The sequence below is a fragment of the Vipera berus genome (assembly GCF_964194415.1).
Source record: "Vipera berus genome assembly, chromosome: 1".
Taxonomy (NCBI): domain Eukaryota; kingdom Metazoa; phylum Chordata; class Lepidosauria; order Squamata; family Viperidae; genus Vipera; species Vipera berus.
The window spans coordinates 297,444,957-297,472,827 of record NC_138202.1 but is presented as its reverse complement, the minus strand read 5'-3'; the positions used below and the strand labels follow the sequence as shown (position 1 = coordinate 297,472,827).

The 27,871-nt window shown below is 38.6% G+C and overlaps 1 protein-coding gene across 4 annotated transcripts in view; it reads right to left on the bottom strand.

Annotated features, from left to right (window-relative positions):
• SLC29A1 (solute carrier family 29 member 1 (Augustine blood group)) overlaps positions 1-27,871 on the bottom strand; it is a 74,157-nt gene that overhangs the window by 11,018 nt on the left and 35,268 nt on the right. For 2 of the 4 annotated variants that reach the window (XM_081342179.1, XM_081342180.1), the window contains exons 3-12: positions 8,838-8,913; positions 7,932-8,013; positions 7,084-7,149; positions 5,068-5,216; positions 4,237-4,376; positions 3,263-3,397; positions 2,956-3,053; positions 2,602-2,698; positions 1,389-1,480; positions 368-476 (exon numbers count right to left, since the gene is read on the bottom strand). In XM_081342179.1, coding sequence (XP_081198305.1) covers positions 368-476; positions 1,389-1,480; positions 2,602-2,698; positions 2,956-3,053; positions 3,263-3,397; positions 4,237-4,376; positions 5,068-5,216; positions 7,084-7,149; positions 7,932-8,013; positions 8,838-8,863 — 994 coding nt within the window. In that variant the 5' untranslated portion in view covers positions 8,864-8,913. Of the gene's footprint in view, positions 1-367; positions 477-1,388; positions 1,481-2,601; positions 2,699-2,955; positions 3,054-3,262; positions 3,398-4,236; positions 4,377-5,067; positions 5,217-7,083; positions 7,150-7,931; positions 8,014-8,837; positions 8,914-20,250; positions 20,382-20,561; positions 20,642-27,871 lie in introns of those variants that run through there. The other 2 variants (XM_081342181.1, XM_081342182.1) reach the window with 2 other exon arrangements.

The window sequence follows — 27,871 nt, the reverse complement described above, 5'->3', positions numbered from 1 at the left end:
ATCCTGACATGACCCAACTGAAATGGTGTGATATGAAATGTTGTGAGAATTCAACCTCAAAACATCAATGAAATGAAGCAGTTACATAAATGTCTTGCTTTGTTTGTTGTTTTGTGAGATTTAGATGGAGTTCAGATTACACTGTCATAGGATTGTAGGATTACAGATACAGTAGTTCTAAAACAGAGGTCTTCAAATGTAGCAATTTTAAGACTTGTGGATTTCAATTCCCAGAATTCCTCAGCCAGCTGAGTTGAAGTCCACAAGTCTTAAAGTTGCTAAGTTTGAAGATTCCTGTTCTAAAAGATTCACAAACTGTTTTATCATTGTGCATCTTAATCACTTCTAAGAACCAAGTTTAGCTTACCCCAAAGAGTATTTTGTCCAATAGTTGGCTTTACTGCAATAGTGATAGTTGGGAAGACTCCAATTGTAACAGTAAAAACTAAGCAGACAGAAACCGCCATAACCCATATCTAGAAAAGAGAACATATATGCAAAGGCAAATAGGTAAAGGTAAAGGTTTCCCTAACCAGTCATGTTGGACTCTAGGGCGCAATTACCTACGGCAGCACCTGCTGCCGGCGTCAACCTCCCTCCATCCAGTGCGCTCCCACAGAGAGGGCCTCCTCAGGGTGCCTCCGATCAGAGAATGTCGACTGGTGGCCCCCAGGGGGAGGGCGTTCTCTGTGGGTGCGGCAGACCTGTGGAACCGCTTGCCAGTTGAGCTCCGGATGGCCCCCGACCTTCGCTCCTTCCGGCGGGATCTAAAAACCTATTTATTTGAGCAGTCCGGCCTGGTCTGATGGGTTTGAGGTTGGGTTTTTAATATGGTTTTAACTATTGTATATATCGGGCATAAATTATGTAATTGTTTTTTAACTTTTGTACTTTATTTTTTAATATTTATTGCCCTGTACACCGCCCTGAGTCCTTCGGGAGAAGGCCGGTATAAAAATTTAATAAACATAATATAATATAATGCTCATCTCCATTTCTTAACCAAGGGAACCAGCATTGTCTGAAGACATTTTCCATGGTAATGTGGCCAGCATGGCTTTATGCCAGAGGCTCATGGAATGCTGTGGTACCTATTAATCTACTCACATTTGCATGCTTTCAGACTGCTACGTGGGCAGAAACTGAGGCAGGAATGAGAGCTCACCCTGTTGTGCAGTGCTCGGGTCTTGAAGCTGGGCTGTCAGTTTTCCAGCTGACAAGCTCAGCATCTTTAACCACTGAGCCATCACGCTCCCTATGATTGTATTTGCAAAGGCAAATACAAACATAGAATTCCAGATGACAATTTTAAACAAACAAAGAAACAGAATATTAGGGTGTGGGGGGAAAAAACCCCCACACCTAGGCCCAATCCACAGGCCAATTACCATTTTAAAGATGCCAAGGACTGAAGATGTGTGTCTGGCGGGAAGGGAATCTCCATTCACAGAGTAGTTTTGTTCAACACCATTAACCACATCTGTAGACAGATGAAAAGGACAAATTTGACAAAATGAACTTTTAATACATATATTTTGCAGAAACTAGGTCTGCACATTATTACTGAACCAGTACTATTCCTTTTCCCCTGGCCCCATTCCAGTACTGTACCCAATTTAAAATGTTAATTTTATGCTTTAAAGCTTCATAATTCAGGGCCACAGTATCTGAAGAAGAGCCTCCTAACCTCTATTCCTGCCTGCGTCCAAATGACTTTGAATAGTCCTCAGTCGTGAAATGTTCTTTCCAGAGATGCTGGCCAGGAATCAATTTGGTGAAAGGCCAAGATGTTTTCTGTGCAGAGGTTTCTTAAATGCTTCTAATTGCTATTTTAAAGTGGTTTTATCTGCATGGAACTTTTTTAGTCACTGTTGCCTGTTACATTTTAGTCCTTGCTGTTTTGTATATAAATGCATATGAAAAAAAATGTTTAGAATTGTTGACAGCAGAAATCAGAATGAAACATTTGGTTCATTGGAGAATATGAGGGAAATTTAATGAGAACAGACAGGTTGTAAAACCCATTATGGCATTTCAGTAAATTGTTTTTCTAAAAATGTGTTTTTGAGAGATTGCCTAAATAAACAAGAGTTCATTTTTTTAATCACTGGCCGTCTAGTCTGGTGGGTATTTAAAGATCGGTACATCTCTTCTCACATACAATCTTTGAAAGACAATAGCAAAGGCTAGAAAATAAAAAATTGCTCAGTGTGTGCTGACCGCTGGTTATTCTGGAGAGCCTTAGATGAAACTATTACCACTAGAAAATTGTATAAGAAATCTCATGCTAGGCCATCAATATGTGACGATGACCATCGGTTTTCTTGTAACTTGCTAACTTGAGAAGAAATTAGAAGACAATAAAAACAGGCTATGCTTTTTTAATTGCCTTTTTGGTTCTGATGATGACCCCACATGTATTAAATTAAGAGATTTAAGAGTTACTTTTAAGCTTTGATATATGCCTGATTTGTGGTTTCCAGCATCCCTTAACATTGGTTGCAACATTATTTGTAACCTGGGAATATCTGATATACCATTTTTCATCCCGCATTCATGGACATGAATACATTTCCCTTCTTTCCATACTCTAGTTTTTACCTTTCTTGATGAGATCAACTTTTGTTTCCATCTCAGCCCGAGTCACAGAAGTTGCATATTCTCTCTTACTCTTCATCGAATAAAAGCAGAAAAAATCCTGGGGAAATATTAAGATACTATGCAGGTGGTGTAGAATGAAAATGAAACAGGGGTCAAAAAAAAACTGCTTGTGGCTGGACAATGGGAACTCTTCTGAAACAAGCTGGGCATCTTCTGACTTATTCATACCTATCATTGAGGACTGAATGAAGAGCCCAGCTTTCTTTGCACAAGGGTGCTTGCATGTCAGGAGGCTCCCTCACTTGCCCACTACCTCAGCGTACTCAAGGCTATTTCCAGAAAAAACATATTTACCAGACGAGGCAACATGATATAGGAGCCAATTGCTATCATGATCACAACACAGGCAGTGATGAAGTAACCAAAGGCACTTTCTTCTAGTTTGGAACCACCTGCAAAAGATTTAGAGAAAAGTGGTAAATCTTTGGTGATGGGTGGCTTCTGAGCAAACCTCTTCCTCTCTGAAATATCGAAGGATGCCTGTAAGTGATGTACAGCTGTACATCAATAATACAGAGAGAGAGAATGAATGCCCGGCCTTGACTGCTTTATAGGCTGAAAGGTGTAGCATAAACCAAAACAAGCAATACGTAATACTCACTGGCAATAGTACAGATCATTGCTACTGACGTGAATGTCCCTGCGAGGCCCTGCCCACTCATAATAGGAGCTGTGTAACTGGCAGGAAGGAGCCCTGCCAATCCAAAAATGCTGCCTTGGAGAATGGCCCCAAAGGCTGTCAAAAAAGAAGAAAAAAATATATTTAAAAGGTAATTGTAAATAGATCTTATCCACAAAAAGTAAGCACTATAAAATGAGCCCAAAGCTGAAGGGCAGGATGTACCTTACATCAGGGATCCCCAAGCTGCGGTCCGCGGCACACTACCGGGCTCTGGCTTGCTGGCCAACGGGCCGCAGGACAGGTTGGCCAGTGCATGCATGTGTGCGCCCACTCACCCCCCAGTCATGCTAGCACCGTGAAAACAGGGTGCTTCAGCTATGCAAATGGGGCACCATACGGTGCTAAAACCAGGTACGGTGCAAAAACAAGGAGCTGGCTCCTGTGCAGCAAAAATGGGATGGTGGTAGCAAGTGTCACGCAGGCGCTAACACTGCCCTGTTTGTGTTGCTTGTGCTCTTGGCCCCATTTGTGTGTGTGTGTGTGTGCGCGCACATGCACACGTGTAAAATGTTTTCCCCTCCCTTTCCCTCCGGTCCGCCAACTGAGAAAAGTTGGAGACCTCTGGCTTACATCACTATAGCTTGCACATTATATTGAGCATGGATGGGAAATGTTTCTATCTGCTCTTGCACATTCTCCCACTGGCAAAAATTGGATTTGCAAGAATTCTACCCACTTCAACATCCTGACAAAGTGCTCAATGCTAAAAACTGTTTAGCTTCTCAAACACAGGCAAGGGTGAAATACTGCACAACAGAGACAGAATGTGTTTATCTATATATGTATACCTATACTGTAAGAATGGAAAAAGTGTGTTCCCTTTGATAATTCATAAATGTGTGTGTGTGCGCGCACACACACAACATATATACACACAACAGAACTTCACTTACAATTGATGAGGACTATCTTGACCATGGTAACGATGAAAAAAGGCAAAGGCTCCATTGGGACCTTGACTAGGATTGCTGTTACCATGAAGACCAAGAAGATGGCAGCCAAACTAGATATGATCCGTATTTGCTGAGGGATCCTAATAAATGGGAAAAGATAAAGATAAAAAACCCCTTGACTTTCTAAAATCGTAATAAAATCCAATTCGTTCTATTGAGATAAAACTTTAACCAATGGATAATCTGTTTTTAGATGTGTAATCACAATCTGAAATAGTTTTTCCCAACCTGTGCATTCTTCAAATGGGTGGTCTTCATTTCTCAGAATGTTCAACAGAGATCCTGCTTCAAGGAGTTAAAGTTCAAACAACTAGAAACATTCAGGTTGGGAAGCTATCTAGACTGACCATGTTGAATTTGTGAACATAAACGAAGAGATTTTATGTATGTATAAATTATCTGTTGCATTATGGTTCAGTAATGATATAAGCAGTTGCTTCCATCTGCATAAAACAAAAGCAACATGTAGTAAAACTGAAATAATTATGTACTTCAAAAACCTAAAGACAATACATCAAAATGAAACAATTTATTTTTGCTTTTAGGTACTATGCTCCTAAAACTGTTCTGGATCACTATATGGAAATAATTAAAATGCTTGGATAGCATCATAAATATCAAAAACTGATCAAATCTTTGCAGAACAAAAAAATAAAGTTCTTTTCCCACTGAGAAGCTCAAAATGACCTAGTCTGAATGCTGCCAATATGCTGGAAATCAAAGGAATTGAAGTCTAAAATTTTCATTTTGGAAAATCTATAAAAATCATACCTCTGGTGGATAAAAGAGTTAAGGCAGGTGAAGATGAGTAGAGGCAACATGGCACACAATGTCATCACATTATTAAATATGGATGCCAGGTTTGAGTGAGAAACTTCCTTCTTCCCCGTGACATTCACATTAGAATGATTGTAAGAGTCCTGCAAGTGATTAGAAAGGGGTATTATCATTATTATGATGATTGGTCTCATAGTTAGCCAATTAGATTAGATGTGGCATTTCTATCTATCTATTGAGCCCTTCCCAAGGAACTAAGAAATGGAGATGCTGTAGGCAGTATGGTTGCAAGAGGTAAGTTGTTCCAAGTAAAGCTACCTTTTGCAAATTGACTATTGGTAATTTTGTCAATGCTGATGGTGTTCAAGTAGTGCTCCAGATGTTTAGGGATTGCACCCAAGGCACCTACCTATTGGTACTATATTTGCCTTCTTTTGCCACATTGTACTTCTTTTTCTTCTTTGATTTCTGCCATTTATTTCTCTTGTATTCTCCAGATACCGCAATATATCCTTTTCAAACTTTTTTTACTGACAATTTAATTTAACAACTATTATTTTAAAATTTATATCGCACTGTGATATAAATAAATAATAAAACTTATTACACACTGTGGCAAACTAAACTAAAGAAAGATACTTGCACCTATCTCATGAACAAAAGGAACTACAACATTTAGAAAAAAACCAATTTTTTTTTTGCTTTTACTTTATGCCACAATGGAATCTTTCCGAACATTTTGGAATGTTTTCCAAGAATCTTCTGGCACACTTTGTTCCTAGTTAAAAGTTAATGGAATATTTTTCTGTTATGTTCAGAACAGTTTTATGTATATTTACTGACTCTCCTTTTCCTCAGCCTCATAGAGAGAAGTATGTCCACGGAGATTCTCAGTCATTCAGGTCATGGTTGTCCCAAAGATGTTTTTTCAGGAGTCAACTGGACTTCCTTGTTTTTCTTTGAAGACATTTTGCTTCTCATCCAAGAAGCTTCTTCAGCTCTGACTGGATAGTGGGGAATGGAAGGATTTATACTCCTTTCAGACAGCTGATCATTTGTATACTTTTAGAGAGTCGTTGAGGTCACCTGGAGGTTTATATGTGTTGTCAGGGTAACCTGAGTAATGCAAATGGGTGTGGAGCCTTCTTGGAATTGCTGAAAGGACTGTGTTGTAGACTGCAGATTGTATCCCTCCTCCTCTGTTGAGGGAGGGGTGTTCAATTTTGACATAGATAGCCTCTTTGACCCCTCTTTCAAACCAGCAGTCCTCTGTGTCCAAAATGTGGATGTTACTGTCTTCAAAACTATAGCCTTTGTCTTTTAAATGCAGATACTGAATCTTGTACTGATGGGTTTGTTCTCCTATGTTGTGCCATGTGTTTATGAAATGGTTGTTTCCTCCAAATGGCTTCGACGATTCTCTAAAAGAATGCAAATACCCCGCTGTCTGAAAGGAATATAAATCCTTCCATTCCCCACCATCCAGTCAGAGCTGAAGAAGCTTCTAGGATGAGAAACAAAATGTCTTCAAAGAAAAACAAGAAAATGCAGTTGCCTCTTGAAAAAGCACCTTTGGGAGATAGATACAAGTAAGCAACTTTTTTGACACAGTAGTGTTGCACTTTGGCATGTTTTTCTGTAGCTGGACAGTGGTAGTACATCTGGAATTCTTCCGTTTCTCAAATGCAGTGTGGTAGAGTAGCAGCAGAAAATTCCAGAACAATGAGTTACCTCAGGAAGAGATAACTCATCATATACAGTATGGGCAAAAAAATAAGGAACCAAACCTCCCCTTCTCAATAGTTATACAATGCTAGATACATATACTGTTTGAAAGCCTAGTCCACCTTGCAACTACCAAAGTGTATGGCTTGGAACCACTGACCCATTCCAATTACCTGCCCTAACGGAGGAATTCAAGATCAAGCACAGCTGCTTCACACAATTCACAAACATCCCCCTTGAATTCACTTGGTTGATTAGTGACTGCAAATGTTTGGGAGAAACTACCTCTTTTCCTGTGACACTCACATTAGCATAGGAATCAGACGATATGTTGAGGCGGTTGGTAAAGTACTACAGAAAACAAATAAAGAATTGGTCAGACAAACCAATGAAGAAAATCGATTCCAACATCTAGCACTTTTCTCTTATTTCCTAAGTAATTCACACAGAAGAATTCTGCCTTTCGTGTGCAAGTATATAAAACAGTCACATTTCTCCAGTACTTTTAATCTTTATGAAAATAGAAAATGGGCTAAAAATGATCAGTTACATAAATTGAATAGAGTAACAGAGAGTAGGTTAACTGCACTGAACTCCCATTAAAATGAAAAGGATTACAGGTAGTCCTTGACTTACAAACACAACTGAGCCCAAAATTTCTGTTGCTAAGCAAGACAGTTGTTAAGTGAGTTTTGCCCTATTTTATGTCCTTTCTTGCCACAATTGTTAAGCGAATCGCTGCAGTTGTTAAGTGAAACTGGCTTCCCCATTGCTTGTCAGAAGTTTGCAAAAGATAATCACACGATTCCAGGACACTGCAACCATCATAAATACAAACCAGTTGCCAAGCATCTGGATTTGGATCATATGACCATGGAGATGCTGCAACGGTCATAAATGTGAAAAACAGTCACAAGAAATCTTTTTCCAGTGCCATTTAAATTTCAAATGGTCATTAAACGAATGGCTGTAAGTCAAGGACTACCTGTACTGTGTTTTCAACAACAATCAATGTAAGGTTTTGCATCTTTTAATATAATCTTAGTGGAACCATACAATCTGAGAATCAGTGATATGGGCAATTCCTTGGTCTGGAATCTGGTACAAATTATGCACGTACGTCCTTAACTTACCACTGAAGCTGTCATGAAAAAGTTCCATGGCAAGAGTGTCCCAAGACCAAGTATGAAAAAGATGAGCCAAACAGCCTTATATCTATAAGAAACAAGGTTGATTAATGAACACTAAAAATGACAAAGTGAGGTGAGGATCCATGTCTGTCTCCAATAGAAGGGAATACATATACCTCACTGTTGAACTGTTGAGGTCTTGATGCTCTCTGAGCTTAGCTGTTTGCTCGCAGATGTTTCATTAGACACATAGGTAACATCATCATCACCCATAATGATGATTTTCTCTAACTGGGCAATGAAACATCTGCATATCACCAAGCTCAGAGAGCACCAGGAACTCTACAATGCCTATGTGTAACATTTAAAAATAATCTTACATATCCCTGAACAGTGTAAAACATAAATTAAAAATAAAGACACGTAAAGACAAAAGCAATCTTAAAATATTGTTTAAGCTATTAAACAAATGCCCTCAACTAAAAAATTTCACAATAACAGAATAAACCACACAAAGAAACTGGAAATACGTAGAAGGGCTATGCAAGTTCATAAAAGCCTCAAATAAAAACAATTAACAAGAAAGGAGAACTCATATGTATTTCTTGAAAAAAGGTCTAGCACCAGAATGACAAGGTAAAATTTTTTTCCCCCTGATTGTCAGATATTTGCTAAGTTGCAGTAAGGTTTAAATGTGTAGTTCTATCCAATGTTAGGAAAAAAAATATTCTAATGGGTTGCCCATAGCAGATACCAAAAATGATCCTTGTCAGAACAATAGGATACCGACAGATGCCCAAGACTGCAATTTACTGACATCTGACTTAGCGTTTAGCAAACAGTATGACATGACATGTGTGCACTTGTTCATGACAGAAACAACACCATCTCCCTATAGAATTACTGTACCTGTCTTGGGGAGTATTGCCTGTCATAATGGCACTTTAGAATGGTTGCAGAATTGTTTTACGTCACGGTTGGTCACCTGAAAAGGAAACAATGGGGAAAAGAGAAAATAATTAAGAGGAAGAAGTAGGATGATTCATGGAGTCAAGAAACAAGATTAAGAAATAATCAGAATTTAAATTATCTATACAAGTACAATAAATACAATATATGTTAGTCTAAAGGGGGGGGGAAACAGGATTTCTCAGCCTAGGTGGGCTAAGATATGCTTTGCTATCTTTCCTCTCTTTAAGTAGTTTGGCACCCTTACAAACGAGACTTGCAAATATGTGCCATTTTATTTCTAAGAAAGTTTCTGAGATATAAGTTGAATTCAGAGATCATGTGAGAAAAGAGAGGTGATGCTTAGGACTGATGCTTTGCATTAGACAACATGGGATGGGGTCGGGTTTTATAAATTGATCTTAACCTTTTAATCTGTATTAATTTATTATGGGCATTGCTGTTTAATTACTTTTTAATTTTTGTATCTTGTTTTTTATTATGTATTGCCCTGTTCACCGCCCTGAGTCCTTCGGGAGAAGGGCGGTATACAAATTAATTAATTAAATAAATAAATAAATAAACAAAGTTTCAAACTGTAATACAAAAAAAAAAAGAATTAGGTGGCTCAAACCCTGACAAGTTCCAAAAAAGATATAACAGTTATGATCACAAACAAAGGTTTTAAGGTACAGATTGTTTATGTGCTGAGAAATTCTCTGGAAATACTATAATAAAGGTAACATAATTTAAGCACTATAATTTTAGAAAATACATACTTCATTGTGCATATACGGACACTTTCAGAAAAAATTACTATGGACCTAATTTTTGTTTAAACCTTAAGTCAGCGGTGCCCAACTTTTTCTATACCCTGCACTCCTAGAACGCTTCTGATATATTCTTGCACCCCTTAAAAAAGTTTGAAATAATGGCAACAAATTATACACATACACTATAATTTTGAAAACCCAAGTTTTCACACCCCTTGGAATATCGTCTCGCACCCCCAGTTGGGAACCCCTGCCTTAAGTGATTAATAAATTCTTTATATTATTATACCATGAGATGGAGGAAATTTTGTGTCTCCATTTTAAAAAAATGAAAATAATTTAATTCATCTAAGGTCCTCCTAAATCAGTTTAATTGCTCTGTTTCAATACCCAGTTTTAATGTTCTAGAATTGTCTGATTTTCATACAGAGGAGGATCTACCAGTTTTATTAACTACTGTAGTTGAAAAGGCCTCACTATTGGAATGCCAAACGGTTCTAGGCTACTCACATGGAAAACATGACATCAAAACCAATTCCACCTAGGATCTAGGACTTTGCATATATAGTGACACAGAACAACAACAAATATTGTCAGTGTTTCCTAGAAATAGGAACATGACAGAATGTACCACATAGAAAAATATCTATGCTATACTGCTTGTGTAACTAGGTTGGGGCCGCATCATCCTGGAGATTTTCTGTCAGACATGTCAAACTCGTGACATCACGCAACATATCGGGACGGTTTTACCATTGCCGGCAATGGGGTGGGTGTGGCTTCCGGATGATGTGTCCGGCCTGTGGGCCAGCAGTTTGACACCCCTGATCTATGTGGTTAACTAAGAATCAACACCAACATGATGACACATAATCCTGCTTACCGTATATCCTGGTTGTAAGCAGAGTATACTGAAGGAAGCAAATGGTAAATGTTCTTGGCAATACACTATGTTTTGGGTTGTTGAGCTTGAGAATTACCCATGGTAAGGAAACAGAACCAAATAGTACTTTCTATGCTTCAGAATAAAGCCTACAAGCTGGAGAGCTGATCTAGGGGGCTTCCATCAGAGCAGGCTCTGAAATATCATACCTGGTCAGTGATGTTCGGTAAGGAAATAGTGAGTTTCCCAGCTTCCAGATAGGACTGAAAATTCAGCACCATAAAGGATGCTGAGTCTGGCATTAGATGGGGTAGAGAAAGCTCTTCACTGTTAGGAACATGGGAAGGATTAGCAGGCCTACAACATCATCTGTTCTGAGATTCAAGACCATTATTTCTGCCTCTTTCTTCCTATTAGAGAGGACAGAAGCTACAGTTATTAAGTCCTCTCTAATATTTCAACTTGGGGATTTAAGAATTCCTTTCCAGCAAAACTTTCCAGAATAAAACAAAAGGAGGGCCTAAAAAAAGCAGAAAAAAACCAAAAACGCAAAAAAGTACATTTCTAATAAGCAATCAAGCCAATTTTGCAATCATGTGCCTATAAATTTGACTGTCCCTATCCAAATGCACTATATCTTATATTCATCCCTACCTAACACCATCTTGCTGAATCTGGCCTATTACTCAAGTACTGAAGTCATTTAAAATTGCAGCTTTGTCCTCTAAGATATTAGTCAATCCTCTCAAATGTGGCATATCTAATTTAAAAAAAAACACCCATTCATTCCATCCTCTAGTTGGGATTAGTTAGAATAATAGAGAACCATTCTTTTCTAAGAATTGGGAGACACATTGCTTGACAGTCTTTTCTAGTGACAGAATGTAAGCCAGCTAAAAAGGGGGGAAGTTATTTAACTCTAAAGGAGTAAGAATAAAGGAAGATGAAAAAGAAGCTAATCAAGAACAGATAAATAAGAAACATTTAACAGTTAAGAATATCTCTTCAATAAATCTTACCCAAATCTTGTTTTTCTCTGTTCTGACAATGACTCATCTTACACAATTTTCTTTGGAATGAATCTTTAAAAGTGCCAAAAACAACCAGGAAATCCATTGTCACCAATTTCCATAAGCATCCTGCCCTAACCGTGCAGGGTTCTGGATACATGCCCATAACAACCTGTCACTCAGTATAATCATTATAATGGATAGTTTAAATATTTATCATCTATTATGTAGCTAAACTCTGTTTACAAAATTTGCTGGCATATTCCTTTATCTTCATCTATTTTTTAGACGCTGGCAGAAATATGGCAGTTCCTGCAAAAACTGCTTCCAAGAGTTACTGCCAACTATTTTCTCTGTACTTTCATCCGAAAGTAGTTGTTATGCAAAAACACCCTCAAAAATAGCTGAGTGGATCATATGAAATTCTTTGGTAAATGTGAGCTGGTCCTTAGATTGGGCATTTTGCCCCCTTCTTTATACATTGCAATGTGTTCCATGTGAATCAGGTCTTTTACATGTCTCATTCACATCCTTCCTCAAATATTTATTCTACCTCTGTGAGTCATTTCAAAGAAGAAAAATTAATCCAGAGCATGGCTTAGCCGATTGTGAATGTAACATCACTACAAATGTGAAGCATCCTTCACCACTGTATAACACTGAGTTATGTTACCAACAACTGTGGTGGTTCACTTAACAACCAGCACAAAAATGTCATAAAATTTGGTTCAGTCATGTGGGTACCTCAACTTATGACTGTAACTAGTTACAAGCAGAAATCTGACCCCGAACTGTGTTTATAAATCAAGGATTACCTGTAGAATTGGGGAGGGGAAAAGTGGAAGAAGACTACAATCCATCAGAGACGTAGACCTCAAAAACAAACAAGAGACCCAAAGCAAATAGATGTCTTGCACAATGAAGCATGAGGGAATTCCAGTCATTAGATAAATGGCTGGAATAATGGACTGAACTCAAGCAGAATTTAAAACCCTGGATAAGAATGCCAGAAAAACAATGACAATGAATGATGATGCACTTCATCAATGCAGCAATGTCGACAGAATCTACTTGCCAAGGAAAATAGGTGGGCATGACATGTTGCGAGTACAACAGACAGTTGAAAAAGAGAAAAGGGCATTGGAAAGCAATCTGAAGGGTAGTGAAGAAGATGCACAGAAGCTAGTACAGTATACCAGGAAAGCTTACTAAGTGCTGGAGAGACCAAACTGGTCTGCAAGAAAGGCCAAATGAAAAATAGAAAAGAGACATGGCAAGGCAAAGTATTACATGGCCAGAACATTGGGGGGGAAAAAAGCAGGTAAAACAAGTCTTAGGAGTGGCTAAGAGGAGGAAAGTTGTAGAAACTATCAGAGGGACTAATTCTGTGTGCACAAAATCAACCTTTAAGAACAAACGCATACAAATCCAGAATTGGGAAGAAAGCAACAGGCAGCAATTGCAATCTTTGCAAAGAAGCTGAAGAAACAATGGACCACCTAATTAGCTGCTGCAAGAAGATTTGCACAAACTGATTACAACAATGGTATGACAAAGTAGTATCAATGGTGTTCTGGAATATCTGCAAGAAATACCATTTACCTGCAAGCAAACATTACAGTAGTAGAACCACAAAATAGATGAAGTAATTGAAAATGAAGAAGATAAAGTGCTCTTGGAATTTATGTACAATTCAAACAGACAAGCATCTGTCACATAACACCCCAGATTTAACCATGGTCAATATGACTAATACCTATTTAGTTCCGAATCCTTTATTCTTTCCTCTAGCCATCGATAAAATAAGTCCCAAGTTTGATAATATTTCGTTTCTTCTTTTTCTTTCAGCCTCAAAGTCAGTCCATCTCCGTGCATTCTAATATTTTTTTTAATTATTCTTCATCTGATGGTATTTCCTCATTTTTCCAATACTGCACAAATATAATTCTTGCCACTGTTGTAACATGCAAAGTCAAATATATGCTTTGTTTATCAGTCTTTTCTGGCATTATACCTAATAAAAGAAGTTCTAGTTTAAAATCTATGTATTCTCCCAACATCTTTTCTAGCCAAGCATGTACCTTTTTCCAATAACTCTTTGCTTTGGCACATGTCCACATGTAATAAGTGCCTGGCTTATGTTTGCATTTCCAACATCTATCTGACATGTTTTTAAACATTTTTGCTAGTCTTGTCAATAAGAAAGATAATGGTAGAGTGGCAATACCTGGAGACAGTAGAATACAACAGAAAGAACTAGAGAAGATTGTAAAATATAAGGACCTATGGCAAATAGAATGACTATGACAAAAAAAGCCATAATTATTAGGCACCTTGGATGCAATCCCAAAACATCAAGAGCACTATTTGAACCTCATCGGCATTGACAAAATCACCATTAGTCAATTGCAAAAGGCAACTTTATATGGAACAGTTTACATCCTGCAATGATTACTTTGACACCATCTAACAGCAACATTTGCCATCCCAGGTCCCTGGGAAGGACTCAAAAGGTGGATAAAAATGCCAAATCCAGTCTAAGCATCTCGCTGATTATGCAACCAACCCTAATAATGAATCATCTTAATTCCTAAGAATATTCTTAGTCAGAAGATAGAACTGCAGATCAGAAAATCAGCCATGGTATTCAGAGATAATCACAGAAATGGCAGTTTACTTCAAGTGTTGCTACTCCAGATTAGCAATTAGATATATTTTAGCAGGGTAAAATTTATTATTATTTTTTTATAAAAATCTCCATAAAATGTACAGGAGAGGAGTTTTGTATTCTTAATTGAAGATATTATGAAAAAGATTGGTTTAAAATAAGTTACGATTGTAATTAAAAATGATAGCGCACAAAACCCTATATATCCCATATTTGACTTAAAAGTTATCTTCCTCATGTCACTTCTTAACCTTCTTTCTGTTATGAAACAGATAAATATCAAATATATCAATAACGGGAATCCAATTAGTTGTTTGGATTAAAAGTACTAAAGTGATAGATAAGCCATCACTCAAATAAAACAAGTTAGACTCCAAATGTATGAATTTTAAAATTCAATACTGCACAATTCCATAAAAATAACTACAGAACAGTTTGAATACATGAGATGCAAACTACTTCATGTAACTACTAATTACTTGTCATTGCTTATCAATAGAGACATATTATTCAAGTGTAATCATAGAATGAAGTCTTACATATAATTTATCTGGGATCAAGTTCCATTGAAAACAACTAGGACTTACTTTTCAGCAGACATGGATAAGATTATGTGTTGGAAAACTTTGTACCATTTTAAAACACTTGAACCTTAGATAAACAAACATTTATCTACCTTAACACATTGCAAACCCCAACCAACATTAGACAAGCAGTACAATCAGCAGTTACACGCTGAGGACTTTTTTTTTGCTTTGCTCTTTTACATTTATGCTCCTGCTTCACTTATTCTGAAATAAGGATATACCATCATTTTGTCCAAAAGGATCCCCATTTTGTCTGAAAGGATCTCCAAAGATCTTGGAACTTGGCCTTTCCTGTCCTGTCTCTTTCTCCCTTTCTTCCCCTGTTCTTAAACTGATATTCTCTGCTCTGGAGCTATAGTTGTTTTCACTGACATCAATGTATATAGTCTATTGGGGAAAAAACACAATAAAAGTACAGAAAAGCAGTACAGAAAGAATTTTATAACAGGTATGTTTTTTTAAATGTATAAACAAACATTTGCTTTGTTTGACAATTAGGAGTCTTCTTCATTTTAGGTAAATTAATGTATAAGATACATTGTCAAGACACTTCCATGTGATTTGCTGATATTCAGAGAGACACAAACACACTGCTTTATCAAAGAACAGTTGCTTCCTGAAGAGCCTAACCCATCACCCACCTAACTCAAAGTTAGCCTTTCAAATCTATTGTCAGAGATGATTGAATCCCAAACTAACCATTTGTAGGATCACCATCATAATATGGTCTATCTTTGGAATGTCACGGATATATTGGACTTTAATTTCTGTAAGTTTCCAGCTTGCATATAAGGTAATTGCTTTGTAGTCCAACAAATGAGAGGGAAGAACTATTTGGCTAAAGCTCAAACTGTGTGTGGGTTTGTTTGTTTTTTGATAGCCTCCACTTGCAGCTATTACTTTCTCAAGTGGGAACACTGGAGCAACCAGCGAAAACAGTTTCTGAATGAAATGGATGTAAAAGGAGGGTACTGTTTTGTTACATTTCGATTCTGCATTATAACTGAGATATGGAATTGGGGGAAGTTGTCTAAAGCAGGGGTCCCCAACCCCTGGGGGCGACACAGCAATGGGCTGTAGCCCGTTCGGAACCAGGCCACAGTAACGGCGGGTGAGTATGCGCACAGCTCCATATGCACAAGTGGTGGGGAAGCGCATGCGCAGCTCCATTTGTGAGAGTGGTGGATGCCCATGCCCACCGCTTGTGCAAATGGAGTTACGTGCACGCACATTAGCCCACTGCTCACGCAGTACCATTCCCTCTCCGCCCTCCACCAGCCCACAAAGCTGGAAAGTTTGGGGAATTCTAATCTAAAGTATGATTCAAATGAAGCTTGGATGTTGTTGAATTTATTTAGTACTTAGTAAGTGAAAATATAGATGAATCTTGTCCCCACATACAGGAAAATGATTCTCCCTTTATTAGTGCAGAAAAAGTTATTTTCATTAGTCATGGAAATTCACCCCATTACTGAAGTTTTCACTGCAATCTTATAAGACTCAGCATTGTAAATGACAGCAATATTCAATAATAACCAGTTTTGTTTATAATTTCCTTACTTATAATGATTTAAATGCACTGAACTAATGCAACCATGTACATCCACTGAAACTTCATTTATAGCCAGCAAGGATTAGATACGAGTAAAGGGAATTGATGAAAGACTAAATCAGAAACTTAGAGCAGTTTGTACTTAACTATTTAGATTTAAGTATAACTATAAGAAAAAAGTGCAACACAAAATTTAAATTAATCAAATAATGCTCTGAGGGAAAGAGATTTATCTTTTTTGCTTATATAAATTGTGGGTGCCATACTGAAAACATCAAAGTTCTTATACCAACTGCCAAGCTGGCTCATTTATCATGTTACTTTTGGAGGGCAAAGCTGGGCCAGTTTGCATGGGCTTATTACTTCTACCGCTACATATAAATATTCAGAATAGGCCTTTGGGTATTTATATTCTTTCCCTTAAGGTAGTATAAACTTAAGAGCCACTGGACATTATAATCATGTTGACATTATAGTCATGTTATAAACATTATAATCCATTTTTCAGGAAGCAGCATGAAAAGACTCTATTCCTCAATCTTCAAAAGGCCTTTCCCACAGCAAATATCAACTGGAGCCATATTTCCCTTAGAAACAACTGCCAATATCTAAAAGACTAATTGATTGTTTGTACCCTTCTCCCAGACCTCTAGCTCTATATACACTCATCCATCAGAGAAGTAATACTACCCAAAACAGTTCTACACAAGATAATTCAGTGTCCGAAATTAATAACATCCGTAATTAGACCTTACTAGTCAAGCAAACGGTAAGGGCCCTTTTTCACTTTGCCTAACTGTTTATCATCATTCTAAAGTAATCCCATTTCTAATTTTGCTTCTTTCAGACACTATAAAAATGAGTCAAATTATACTTTCAAATCTCAGAGGGTGAGGGCAGGATTAGGCAGAAATATCTGGTGTCTTCTGGTAAGGATCACGTGAGACAGCTGGCTCAAGTTGACAACCTTTATTGGTGAGGAACCAGGCACAGACAGATTTACAGCACCTACTTTTATACCCCAGCTGGCAGGCTGGCGACCAATCCGAGCCAATTGGCGGCGGCTAGCTCTGACAGCCCGGAGCTGTCAATGTTAGCCGCGCCTGCGCTGTTTACCTGCGCTCTGACAGCTGAGAGCTGTCAAGCCGTCGCGCCTGCGCATTACCTTCGGCAGCTTCTGACAGCTGTCAAAAGCTGCCGCGTGTTCCAGATCGGTTTTACCTCATAACTATTTACATGTAATACGTATCCTTTAATACATAACATTTAATACATAACAATATCAGTAAGTACAACTCCAGCTTCTCTGACCTTAGCCCCTCTAATCTTAAAATAACATTGAAATAAAACCTATGCAGAGTTCAGGGGAATTCGTCCCCTCTGCACAGGCTATACTTGCCAAGAGCTCCTGCAGAATGCCTTTGAGGAATCGACAGATTTGGTATCTAAGCTGAACCACCTGCTCTTGACAGTGTCTATGGGACAGATCACTAACAAGCGCCTCTTTGAGAAGAAGATACAACCCAGAAAAGCAGACGGTGATAATTCTAGGCATCACAAGATTTTCCAGAACAATGGATGGGTAAAACTAATATGCCCATCCTTGTTCTTACCCATCACGTGTTGATGTATGAAAAGTGAAACCCTTGAATAGGGCTAATTAATCTTTTCTCTCTCACATACCCATCTAGGCATGTGTGTTGCTTGCCAAAAGTTATAGCTGCATTTCCTGTCATCTTCTGGTTTTCACTTATATTAGAGACAATGTATATACTGGTAAACAGTAACTACATGGAGAAGCATTGTCATATGACAGCCTTGTGGTTAGAAAATAAGTCTCTCCAGTGACTTTAATGATGTACTACTCAATTAGTTTTCTGCAAAATCAAACAACTCAAATCACATTTTCTTACTGGCATTTGGTGGCTAGAAAGGAAAAAGCAGTTGGCAATGCTGGATTTTTACCTACATTTTTTTGGTTTTTTTCTTCATTACAAATAACTAATTTAAGCGTATTGTTATCATACTGTTGATATTATTATTAAACTTTAACGAAAAGAGTAATGTTTAATGATTACATTTTTAAAAAATAGGAAACTGTTATTTTAAGTTGTCTCTGATCCTTGTTTTTTAATTAACACATGGAAGAGAGGCTGCTTAAACAAGTTAGCTCTTTCAATTTATTCTCACATATTGTGAGATAACAAACTTCCCGAATTAAATAATTATTTCCCTCCTTAGTCTTAGCAAGCACCCGATGCCCGCTAGATCAGTGTTTCTCATCCTCAGCAATTTTAAGTTGTGTGCATTGCTCCTAGCATGGACTGGCTGAGATTTTCTGGATGTTAAAATCCGTACATCTCAAAGTTGCTGAGGTTGAGAAACACTGTATTAGACACTTTTTTTTTCTTCTGTTCAATCATGTCTGATTTTCCGAGACTTCTTGTCCCTGAAGTTTTCTTGGCAAGATTTTTCAGAAGTAATTTGCCACTGCCTCCTTCCTAGGGCTAAGAGAAAGTAATTGGCCCATGGTCACCCAGCTGGTTTTGTGCTTAAGGCAAGTTCACGTCTCTGATTTTAGACCATACTGGCTCTCAAAGAACTCAAATCCTCACTAATATATAAGCTTCCTTTGCTGATACCTAAACTAAGCAAATCTTGGGAGCGGGGAGGAATAAAGAGCTATGAAACTTGCCCAATAAAATCAACCCCTTTGTGTGAGTCTATGGTTGTACTGAGAGCATCACTCACCAGTGCTATGAGCAAAAGGACTATTCTAATAAATATTAGTCCTGGTGTCTTTCCTAGTGTTCACCTTTTTTGATATCTGACCTGCAACTGCACTAGTTGGCAAGAACTGTGTAAAAGAGATTCACTGTTAAGACAATGTTATATAGTTATTTTATGATGGACAATAAAATCTTAACAGGAACTAGAAGTGGAATTGGAGTTCAGATCCTTCTTTTCTAAACCTATGAAAGTAAACTAATTCTTCCTTCACCTTGGTTCTACCTGCTGAAATCTTTTACAATGCTCTGGGAAGTATAAAGGGTATAGTATGGCTTCTACATAATTCACTGGTTGCTCATCCATTATGGTGCTCCGTTAGCCTGTGGCTAAATGAAATCTGAGGACATACCTCTCAGTTCACCAAGCTTCTTCTCCATACTCTGCCTATCTTCCCAGGCCTCACGAGTTTCCCTTACTCTAGCATTAGAAGAAGTTTCATCTAAAGAAGTACAGTAGTCCTCAACCTGCAACCACAACTGAGCCCAAAATTTAGGTTGTTAAGCAAGGTAGGTTTTAAGTGAGTTGTGCCTCACTTTATGACCTTTTTGCTATAATTAAATGAATCACTGCAGTTGTTAACTGAATTATCTGGTTGTTAAGTGAATCTGGCTTCCCCCATTGATTTTGCTTGTTGGAGGTCGGCTGGGAAGGTTACAAATGGTGATCACATGACTCTGGGACAGTGCACTTATCATAAATATATGCCAGTTGCCAAATGCCCGAATTTTGATCACATAATCACGGGGAGGCTGCAACCGTGTGTGCAAAACAGTCATAAGTCACAAAGAATGATGACTTCTGTCCTTTTTTTCTCTCTATGTGCATAAAATTCCCAAAATAATTTACCAGTTATAATTGTAATTATAAATATACAAAATCTAGAAGTGAATTCCACTTGAGGACTAAGCTTAAAATATTATTAGCAAAAATAGCCACGGCCCCACCTAATTCCATTTGACTAAACTGCCTTTCCCCTTGGCCTGTGTTACCCCAATTCTTGCCAAAATACTCATAATCTTGCAAAATATATTCTTCTCAGAAAAGAGTGCAAAGTTCATTCTGAACATTTAATCACTTTTGTAGATGGATATAATTCAAAGTAACTCCTTACGTTCCAGCAAACAAGAGTACCCCTTTTCTGACTGCAGAGAGACTGATGGCCTCTTCATTTGTTCCCGAGATATAAATTCATAGAGATTTGCTGTTTTATGCCAGACCATCATTCGGTTTAAAGGCAAATGCCTATTTTGTGGAGACATGGAAAAGATAACACAGTTATGTTATAACCAGTATCCTCAAGCTAGGAGGAGGACCCCAATCGATCTAATGGTAACTAGTCATGTCATTCTACTAATTGCTGAAAAAGAGCCTTCTTGTCATATGTTGAAAACACATTTTATTTCCATTTCCTCTTCAACCTACCTTTTAAAAATTGATATCATTCTTGAGATTATGGAACAGTGAACCTGCTAGGAAAAAGTAATAACGATTCATATTATTTTATTTATGCAGAGCATGCTGGCTGAGTAATTCTGGAAGTCCACACATCTTAAAGTCACCAAGGTTGAGAAACACTGATATGGAGTGTTCTGCTATCCAGCTGTCATCTGGCATCATGCTGCAGCAGAGATAAACATGGAAAGCAGGCCAGCTTCTGGACTGCAGAGAAGATGGTTTCATTGTATTTTCCTCATGAGGTTCACCTGGACTCATTTCAACAGGCTGGAGCCAAGAGGCGGCAGCCAGCCAGGCTACAACTAGGGACAAATTATCATTTGAGCTTCTTAACATGATAACACTAACCATTTTTGGCTGCAAGGTTACCATCAGAACAATACTACCAAAGATAAATTGCAGCCATCTCCAACTATGTGAAAGGATCTCTCTACTAGGTATCAGGACTAAAGGGGAGATGTAGGCATTAACTTTTCATGTCCTGTCAAACATTCTCTTCTTTAAACACTGACAGATAAGACAAGGCCACTCTCAGTGGAAAGAAAGTACTTCCTCTGTGCGCCCCTGATTTTTTTCTATAGGAGAAAGTACAAGGAAGCAGAAAAATGATTTAAATGCTGTTAAACAGCAGGCTGGTGTAGTATATGAGCCGTAGAGGAAAAGCTCCATAATCTCATGGAACTGCTTTGACAGCTTAATAGTACCATTTATTTTTATTTTAATATAATACTTTTATGATGACATCTATTTCTCCTCTAGATAGCCTTAAAAATTTATCTTAGCTGTTTTCCCCCATTAATTTTATATTGTTAAGTTTCATCTGACCTTTTTACGTGTTCGATTGTATTGGTTATTTTTGTTTGGATAGTTATTTTTGATTACTATGGGTGGGCTTCGCTGGAAGACACCAGAATGCAGATTTTGTAAACAATGAACACACATTTCCTTTCATGTTAAGCTTGGACACATTCTTTGGACTTACATTGCAAAATCTGGTATGACTGCAACATTTCCATATTACCACAGTTGGTTACTAGCATATTAGTTGTAAAAATGAGCCAAGGAAGGATTGAGTCAGATTACTGGATTTATTAAAGAAATTAGAATAAACAAATTAAAAGTATTTAATTTTTTAATTGTTTTGTTTTGTTTCCTGGATTGAACAAAAATTTATATTTGGAAAATACACATTGCTAATTTATTCCTAGTTCACAGGGTTTCTTCTTTGCAATATGCTTTTGCACAATCCTCCTCACTGTTCCAGCTATGGGCTTAGCCAACATGGGAAGGCTGATATGTTAGATATATTGCTAACACAACCATATATCAGCCTTCCCATGTTGGCTAAGCCCATTTGTGCCCTTAATACAGCTGTTAGTTCTGACTGGGAACAGAAATAACTAGAAAAGTATTTGCTATTAATGAGAAAACTATTTCACAGTGGATTACTGAATATGTGGTGTGGTCCAAAAACAAAGAGGTCATACTGTTTCTAGAAGATCATCTTTATTTGACGAGCAAACAGCCCAGCAGAGTGCCAGTTTGCTGTAGTGGTTTGTAGCCAAGAGGATAACCCTGGGCCAGCAACTCTCTCTCAGCCCTGGAAAGAAGCTTGTGAATGTTTCAGTTGTGTATTTTACCTTTGTGAACTGCCAAGAGTCCCTTGGAACTGTGGCATATTACAAATAGAGAAATGAAATTGTGTTCATGTTACCTATACATTTAACAACAAATGGCACGGTGGTGGCCTTCAATGTAAATGTTTATTTTTGTAAAATGGCCGCCCATTTTAAGCAATTCTGGGTGGCTTACGAGATACTGCCTTTTGTATTGCAGTGCGTACTTTATGATTGTTTAATCAAAAGAAAATGTTGTTTATATGAAAGATTCAAACACTCTAGCACCTTTCCAAATGTAAGCTATTTCTGAATTTTTCCTGTATTAAAGTAAGGAACTCTGAGGTCATTTAAGAGCTTTTCTCAAGCCTCTGTAAGGGCCTGTGCTGGGGCAGGCTTATGTACAGAACTGCAGCCTACAGTGAGCCATGTCTTAATATATTTCAGTTTGGAAATGACGAAGTGATGAATGGCCTCACATACAGCAATACAACCACTTGTGTCCTGAACGAAATTAGAGAAAATAGTATAATGAGATGAAACTATTTTTTAATATTTTTACTTATTCCTACATAACTTTTAAGAAACCACTACAGCAGTATTAAAAAGACTTCACAAATCATCTGTCCAACACCCTGCTCAGTGCGGGATCTGCCAAACCATTTCAGACAGAAGGCGCTCTTGGCCTCTATCTGAAGCAGAATATAGCATTTCATCATGCAACATGTCAAACTAGTTGAACTACTCTCTCAAGAAATTTCTTTGACTATTTAACCTAACTCTGCTTCCATGTAGTTTCTGGTCCTGTCATCCCAGCAAAGCAGAACAAATCCACACCCTCTTTTCTATGAGAACTAGATATTTGAAGACTGCTACCTTTATTTCCTCTTATTTTTCTCTTCTGCATGCTAAAAATGTTTATTCAATAATATTTTTCAAACTGATATGGAATCATTAATGCGTACTTTTGGGATGTGGTCATTCAGCCCATTATGACTATCTCTAACAATGGTATTATCAAGCCCATGTTTTACCATTTTATTTTATTAATGAAGCTATAAGATTTTGTCAAATCTTTAGGGTTGCTTAGATCAAAGTATATTATATCCATTAATTTCTCCATCTATTAATCTAATTACGCTGCAAAAGAGAGAGAGAGAGAGAGAGACGAGAGAAAGAGATGAGGTTACTTTGACATGACTTGTGACAAGCCCAAATTGATTCTTGCTAATTGTTACATTCCTATCCATATGTCCATAAACATAAAGGTAAAGTAAAGGTTCCCCCGCACACGCGTGCTAGTCATTTCCAACTCTAGGGGCCAGTGCTCATTTCCGTTTCAAAGCCGAAGAGCCAGTGTTTGTCCGAGGACGTCTCTGTGGTCATGTGGCCGGCATGACTAGACACCAAAGGCGCACGGAATGCTGTTACCTTCCCACCGTAGTGGTCCCTATTTTTCTACTTGCATTTTTACGTGTTTTCAAACTGCTAGGTTGGCAGAAGCTGGGACGAGTAACAGGTGCTCACTCTGTTAAGCGGCACTCGGGATCCAACCCGCCAAACTGCCGACCTTCTGATCGACAAGCTCAGCGTCCCAACCCACTGAGCCACCGCGTCCCTTGTCCATAAACATATTGTTTAATAATCTCAAGGACCTTGTCCAGTGTATATTAAAATTCTCCTGGTCCGCCTCTTTCCCCACTGAAACAAGAGCATTTTCTCCTCCGTTCTTAAGGTTATGACATTTTTCCAGTTCTCAAATTCTACAACTGGTGGCTCCACAATCACTTGTGCTAATTACTTCAGTAGCCTAGGACAATGATGGTGAACCTTTTAGAGACCGAGTGCCCAAACCACAACCCCAAACTCACTTATTTATTGCAAAGTGCCAGGGCTTCATCAGCATTGTGGTGCCCTCAGAAGAGGCATGGGGGTGTGGCCCACTGGGTGGGCATGGCTGCAGTTGTCATGGCAGACTGGGTGGCTGGGGTGGGCATGGCCACCTTGATGTTGCTTATGGGGGGGGATGCCTGTGGGGGCCGGGCAGGGTTGGGGGAGATCCAGGGGATTTCTGGCAGATGGGGAGGTGGGCAGGAGGCCCAGCATAGATGGGCAGAGGCACGCAATCCTAGCTGGGACTGAGGCACCATGGCGCCAATAGGGATCTGGCTTTCCCTGCTCAGGGTGGCTTTTGGCTTGCTGGGCGTGGGCATCCTCTGCCACCTCTACTCGAGCTTGCTAGCTGGCCGCTTCGCCTCTTTTGTGCTGGGTGGGGCTGTTGCTCCGGGCAGCGGCAGCCTAATGGACCTGTGCAAGCTGCTGGCAGCGGCAGCGCGTGTGCCCACAGAGAAGGCTCTGAGTGCCGCCTCTGGCAAGCGTGCCATATGTTCGCCACCATTGGCCTAGGATAAAATTGATCTGACCCTGAGCATTGCAGCCACAATTTTTGTGTTAATGTGCAAGGCCAGGGTGCCCGAGTGCCATGTAGGTCCATTGGCAGGACCATGAGAAGCGTTTAAAGAAAGACTGGCAGGGAGGTGGCAGCCTGGCAGCTCACCTTAGTTCAACTCAGTGGATTGCCCAGAAACAGTGCAGTCTTTTTTAGCAGGTGGCAAGCCAAGGTTTCTCACGCTGAACAGGCATTGCCATCTAGAAACTACTGAGTAATTTTGCACTTTTGTAATTGGGTGGAATTGTGCAGAGGTGAGCAGAGATTCTTATTGGGCACTTATATGAAGGGATGATAGAATAGTGACCAAACAGCTATTGGTCACACGTGAAATGCACAGAAACAATCCTTTAGAAAAGTCTACATATCGGTTTTCTTTATACAATAGAACAATCTACCCTGCTTGCCTGGCAACAATACTTTCAAAATAATATTGTCAGCTCTAAATCTATGGCAACTTCCAAGTGTAACTTTTTTTGTGCAGTTGCCCAAACTCAGCACAGGATGCTGACCTTGAAGACCTTCAAGATCCCTTCCAACTCTGTTATTCTAGTAAATAACCAGATATCACTTTCCATTTGTAACCCTCCATGTTTTCTTATCTCTTCCTCCATCCTTTTTCTTACGGTAAGGGGAGCAAAAATAGCTATACTGTGTAATTGCTTCACTAAAAGTACACTAAGCCATTTATATGACAACATCTCAAGTTTCTATGTATTGCTCTCGCATTTTTATATAAAAAACACAGATCTCTCCCTAGGATGTTAAACTGCCGGCCCATGGGCTGGTTTCATCATACCAAAGCAGCGCCCACCCCATTGCCAGCAATGCATAAAGAGTTACAATATGTCTTGACACGTGACGTGGCGAGTTTGACACCCGTGCCCTAGAAAGTGTTTATATTAACTGAAATTTAATACGGTTATCAGAGCACAAGGGATGAAATTTAATATTTCACTTAGAACAAGTCAGGCCTTAAGTTTTGATAAGTATCTTTATGCTACATTAACACGGCCATTCATGCTGAAATTCAGTTATGACTGCTGTATAATTTTCTGCAGGATGTTATGGTTTTTCTTCTTCCTCAGCTATTGTTTTAATCCTTGCAAAAATCCCACACAGAAAGCAGAATGATGCAAGGATATTTAAGCAAAATCACATACGCATACTCCAGAAGTGTATAAGTCTGCACTAGCATTCCAATAGATTACATTGAAACCAGTTCTATGGCATATGGATAATCACTATTCCTTCATTCCACTACTGAAATTAATACAATCCAACCAAACAGCTGGTTAGTAAAACAATCTGGAATGTACTAAAAAAACAAAAATAATTCTGAACATCTCACATTGGCAAAGTTGTGAGATAACATAAAGGCCTGCTGTGGTATGGCAAAAGAGGCACTCTCCTCCATCTTCAGAAAGGCCCAGAAAGGTTTTCACTCAGTCATAATTTAGGCCTAGCTGCTCCCTTCCAGATTTATAGGCCTTCTGCTCTTCTCCAATTCAGCATTGGGGCCACTTCAAAACGTAGCAGCTGGTTCCAATTCAAAAATAATGTAGCTGAAACCAAAATTCCACATGCTAAAAATAATGTCTTCAGAAATGAAATGTTCCACATACTAAAAATAATGTCTTCAGAAATGAAATTCAAGCCAAGAGTGGCAGACATAGTCCTTGTGGTTCATGATTGATCTCCCAAAGAAGACTGACAGTTTGATAGGCAATCATTATTGGAGGAACATCATATTTATGGTTTTGATTCAGTTTACTTCATGAGATAGCAAGGACTAAAAAGCTGGGTCCATTTCAAGCCAAGCTTCTAGCCAACTATTCACATCATATTAAACCAACATCCAAACGTTAAAGAGACGGAATCAATGCAAAAGCAAATATTGCATAGCATAATGAATTCTAATATGAAATCCATGGACAGGAATAGTAGTTATCAAGGGGAAAGAAAGGACAAAAGAAGAACAAGCATGCAAATGGATACAAAAGAGCTGCCAAACATACAACAAGCACCCCTATTGACTGCCAATATCACTAATCAATAAAAGCAGTGAGGAAAAAGATAATACATACAGAAAATTCTGCTAGCACTGAAAATTGAAAACAATTATTTAAGAAATATTTTCTTATCCTGCTCCATAGCTGTAGAATCTCAGGTCTTCTAATATCTACCTTCTAACTATAATTCCATGAAAGATTAATTATACAAAAGTCATGTCTGGTTCCACAGCCCTCTCCAAAATTTTAAAGCAGAAATACCTCTTTTCAAGCCTCACCTTTGTGTATCACCACATCTATTTCTTCAAACGAAGTTGATGTACATATTTTCCTAAGAAAGTTCAAGAATAATGATGGCTGACTGGATCATGACAATAGCAGACCAAGCAGAACTTAGGACTTTCTTAGTATACTGCTCAAAAAAAATAAAGGGAACACTTAAACAACACAATGTACTGTATTTAATAGTAGGATGTCTTATTTTCTGTTCCCTTTATATTTTTGAGCAGTATATTTTGTCCCACTTGGTTGCACTGTGCTTGCCTGGTTCACACAGCAGCAATGTCTCATCAATAAAAGATGTGATAAAGGGTTGGTTCCTCAATCTGATGCTGGTTTGAGGCAGAGAGAAACTGACTCTTTGAAGGTCAAGTTGGTTTTTGTGCCTAAGGGATGACTTGAATCTGGATCATCCTACTTTTAATCCAGTGCCTTAACCACTAACATATTCTCAGAACTATCATATATGAGATGGAAAATTCTATTAAATGGCTGGAAATCACCACTAAAGAGTAAGAAATGCAGGCTTTTATATACTTTGGCTGCCAGAGTGATACTCCAGTTTTAAAAAGTCCATATGTACAGTGGCTCTAACACAGCTTTAAATTTTGACTAATTGAGCAATAATAAAGCAAATTATCTGATAAAAAGGAGAGGAAAGATGGGTGAAAAAGGTGAGACAACCTGACAGATCTACATGCCCACTACTATCAGCACAGGGCATATATGGATACACAACAGCTTAGCATAGACCAGGGGTGTCAAACTCAATTTCATTGAGGGCCGCATCAGCATTGCGGTTCCCCTCAGGGGGGCGGGTGGGTGTGGCCTGGGTGGGCGTGGCCTACTGGGTGGGCATGGCTACAGTGCGTATGGTCTACTGGGTGGGCATTGCCAGCTCTACATCGTTTGCATCAAGGG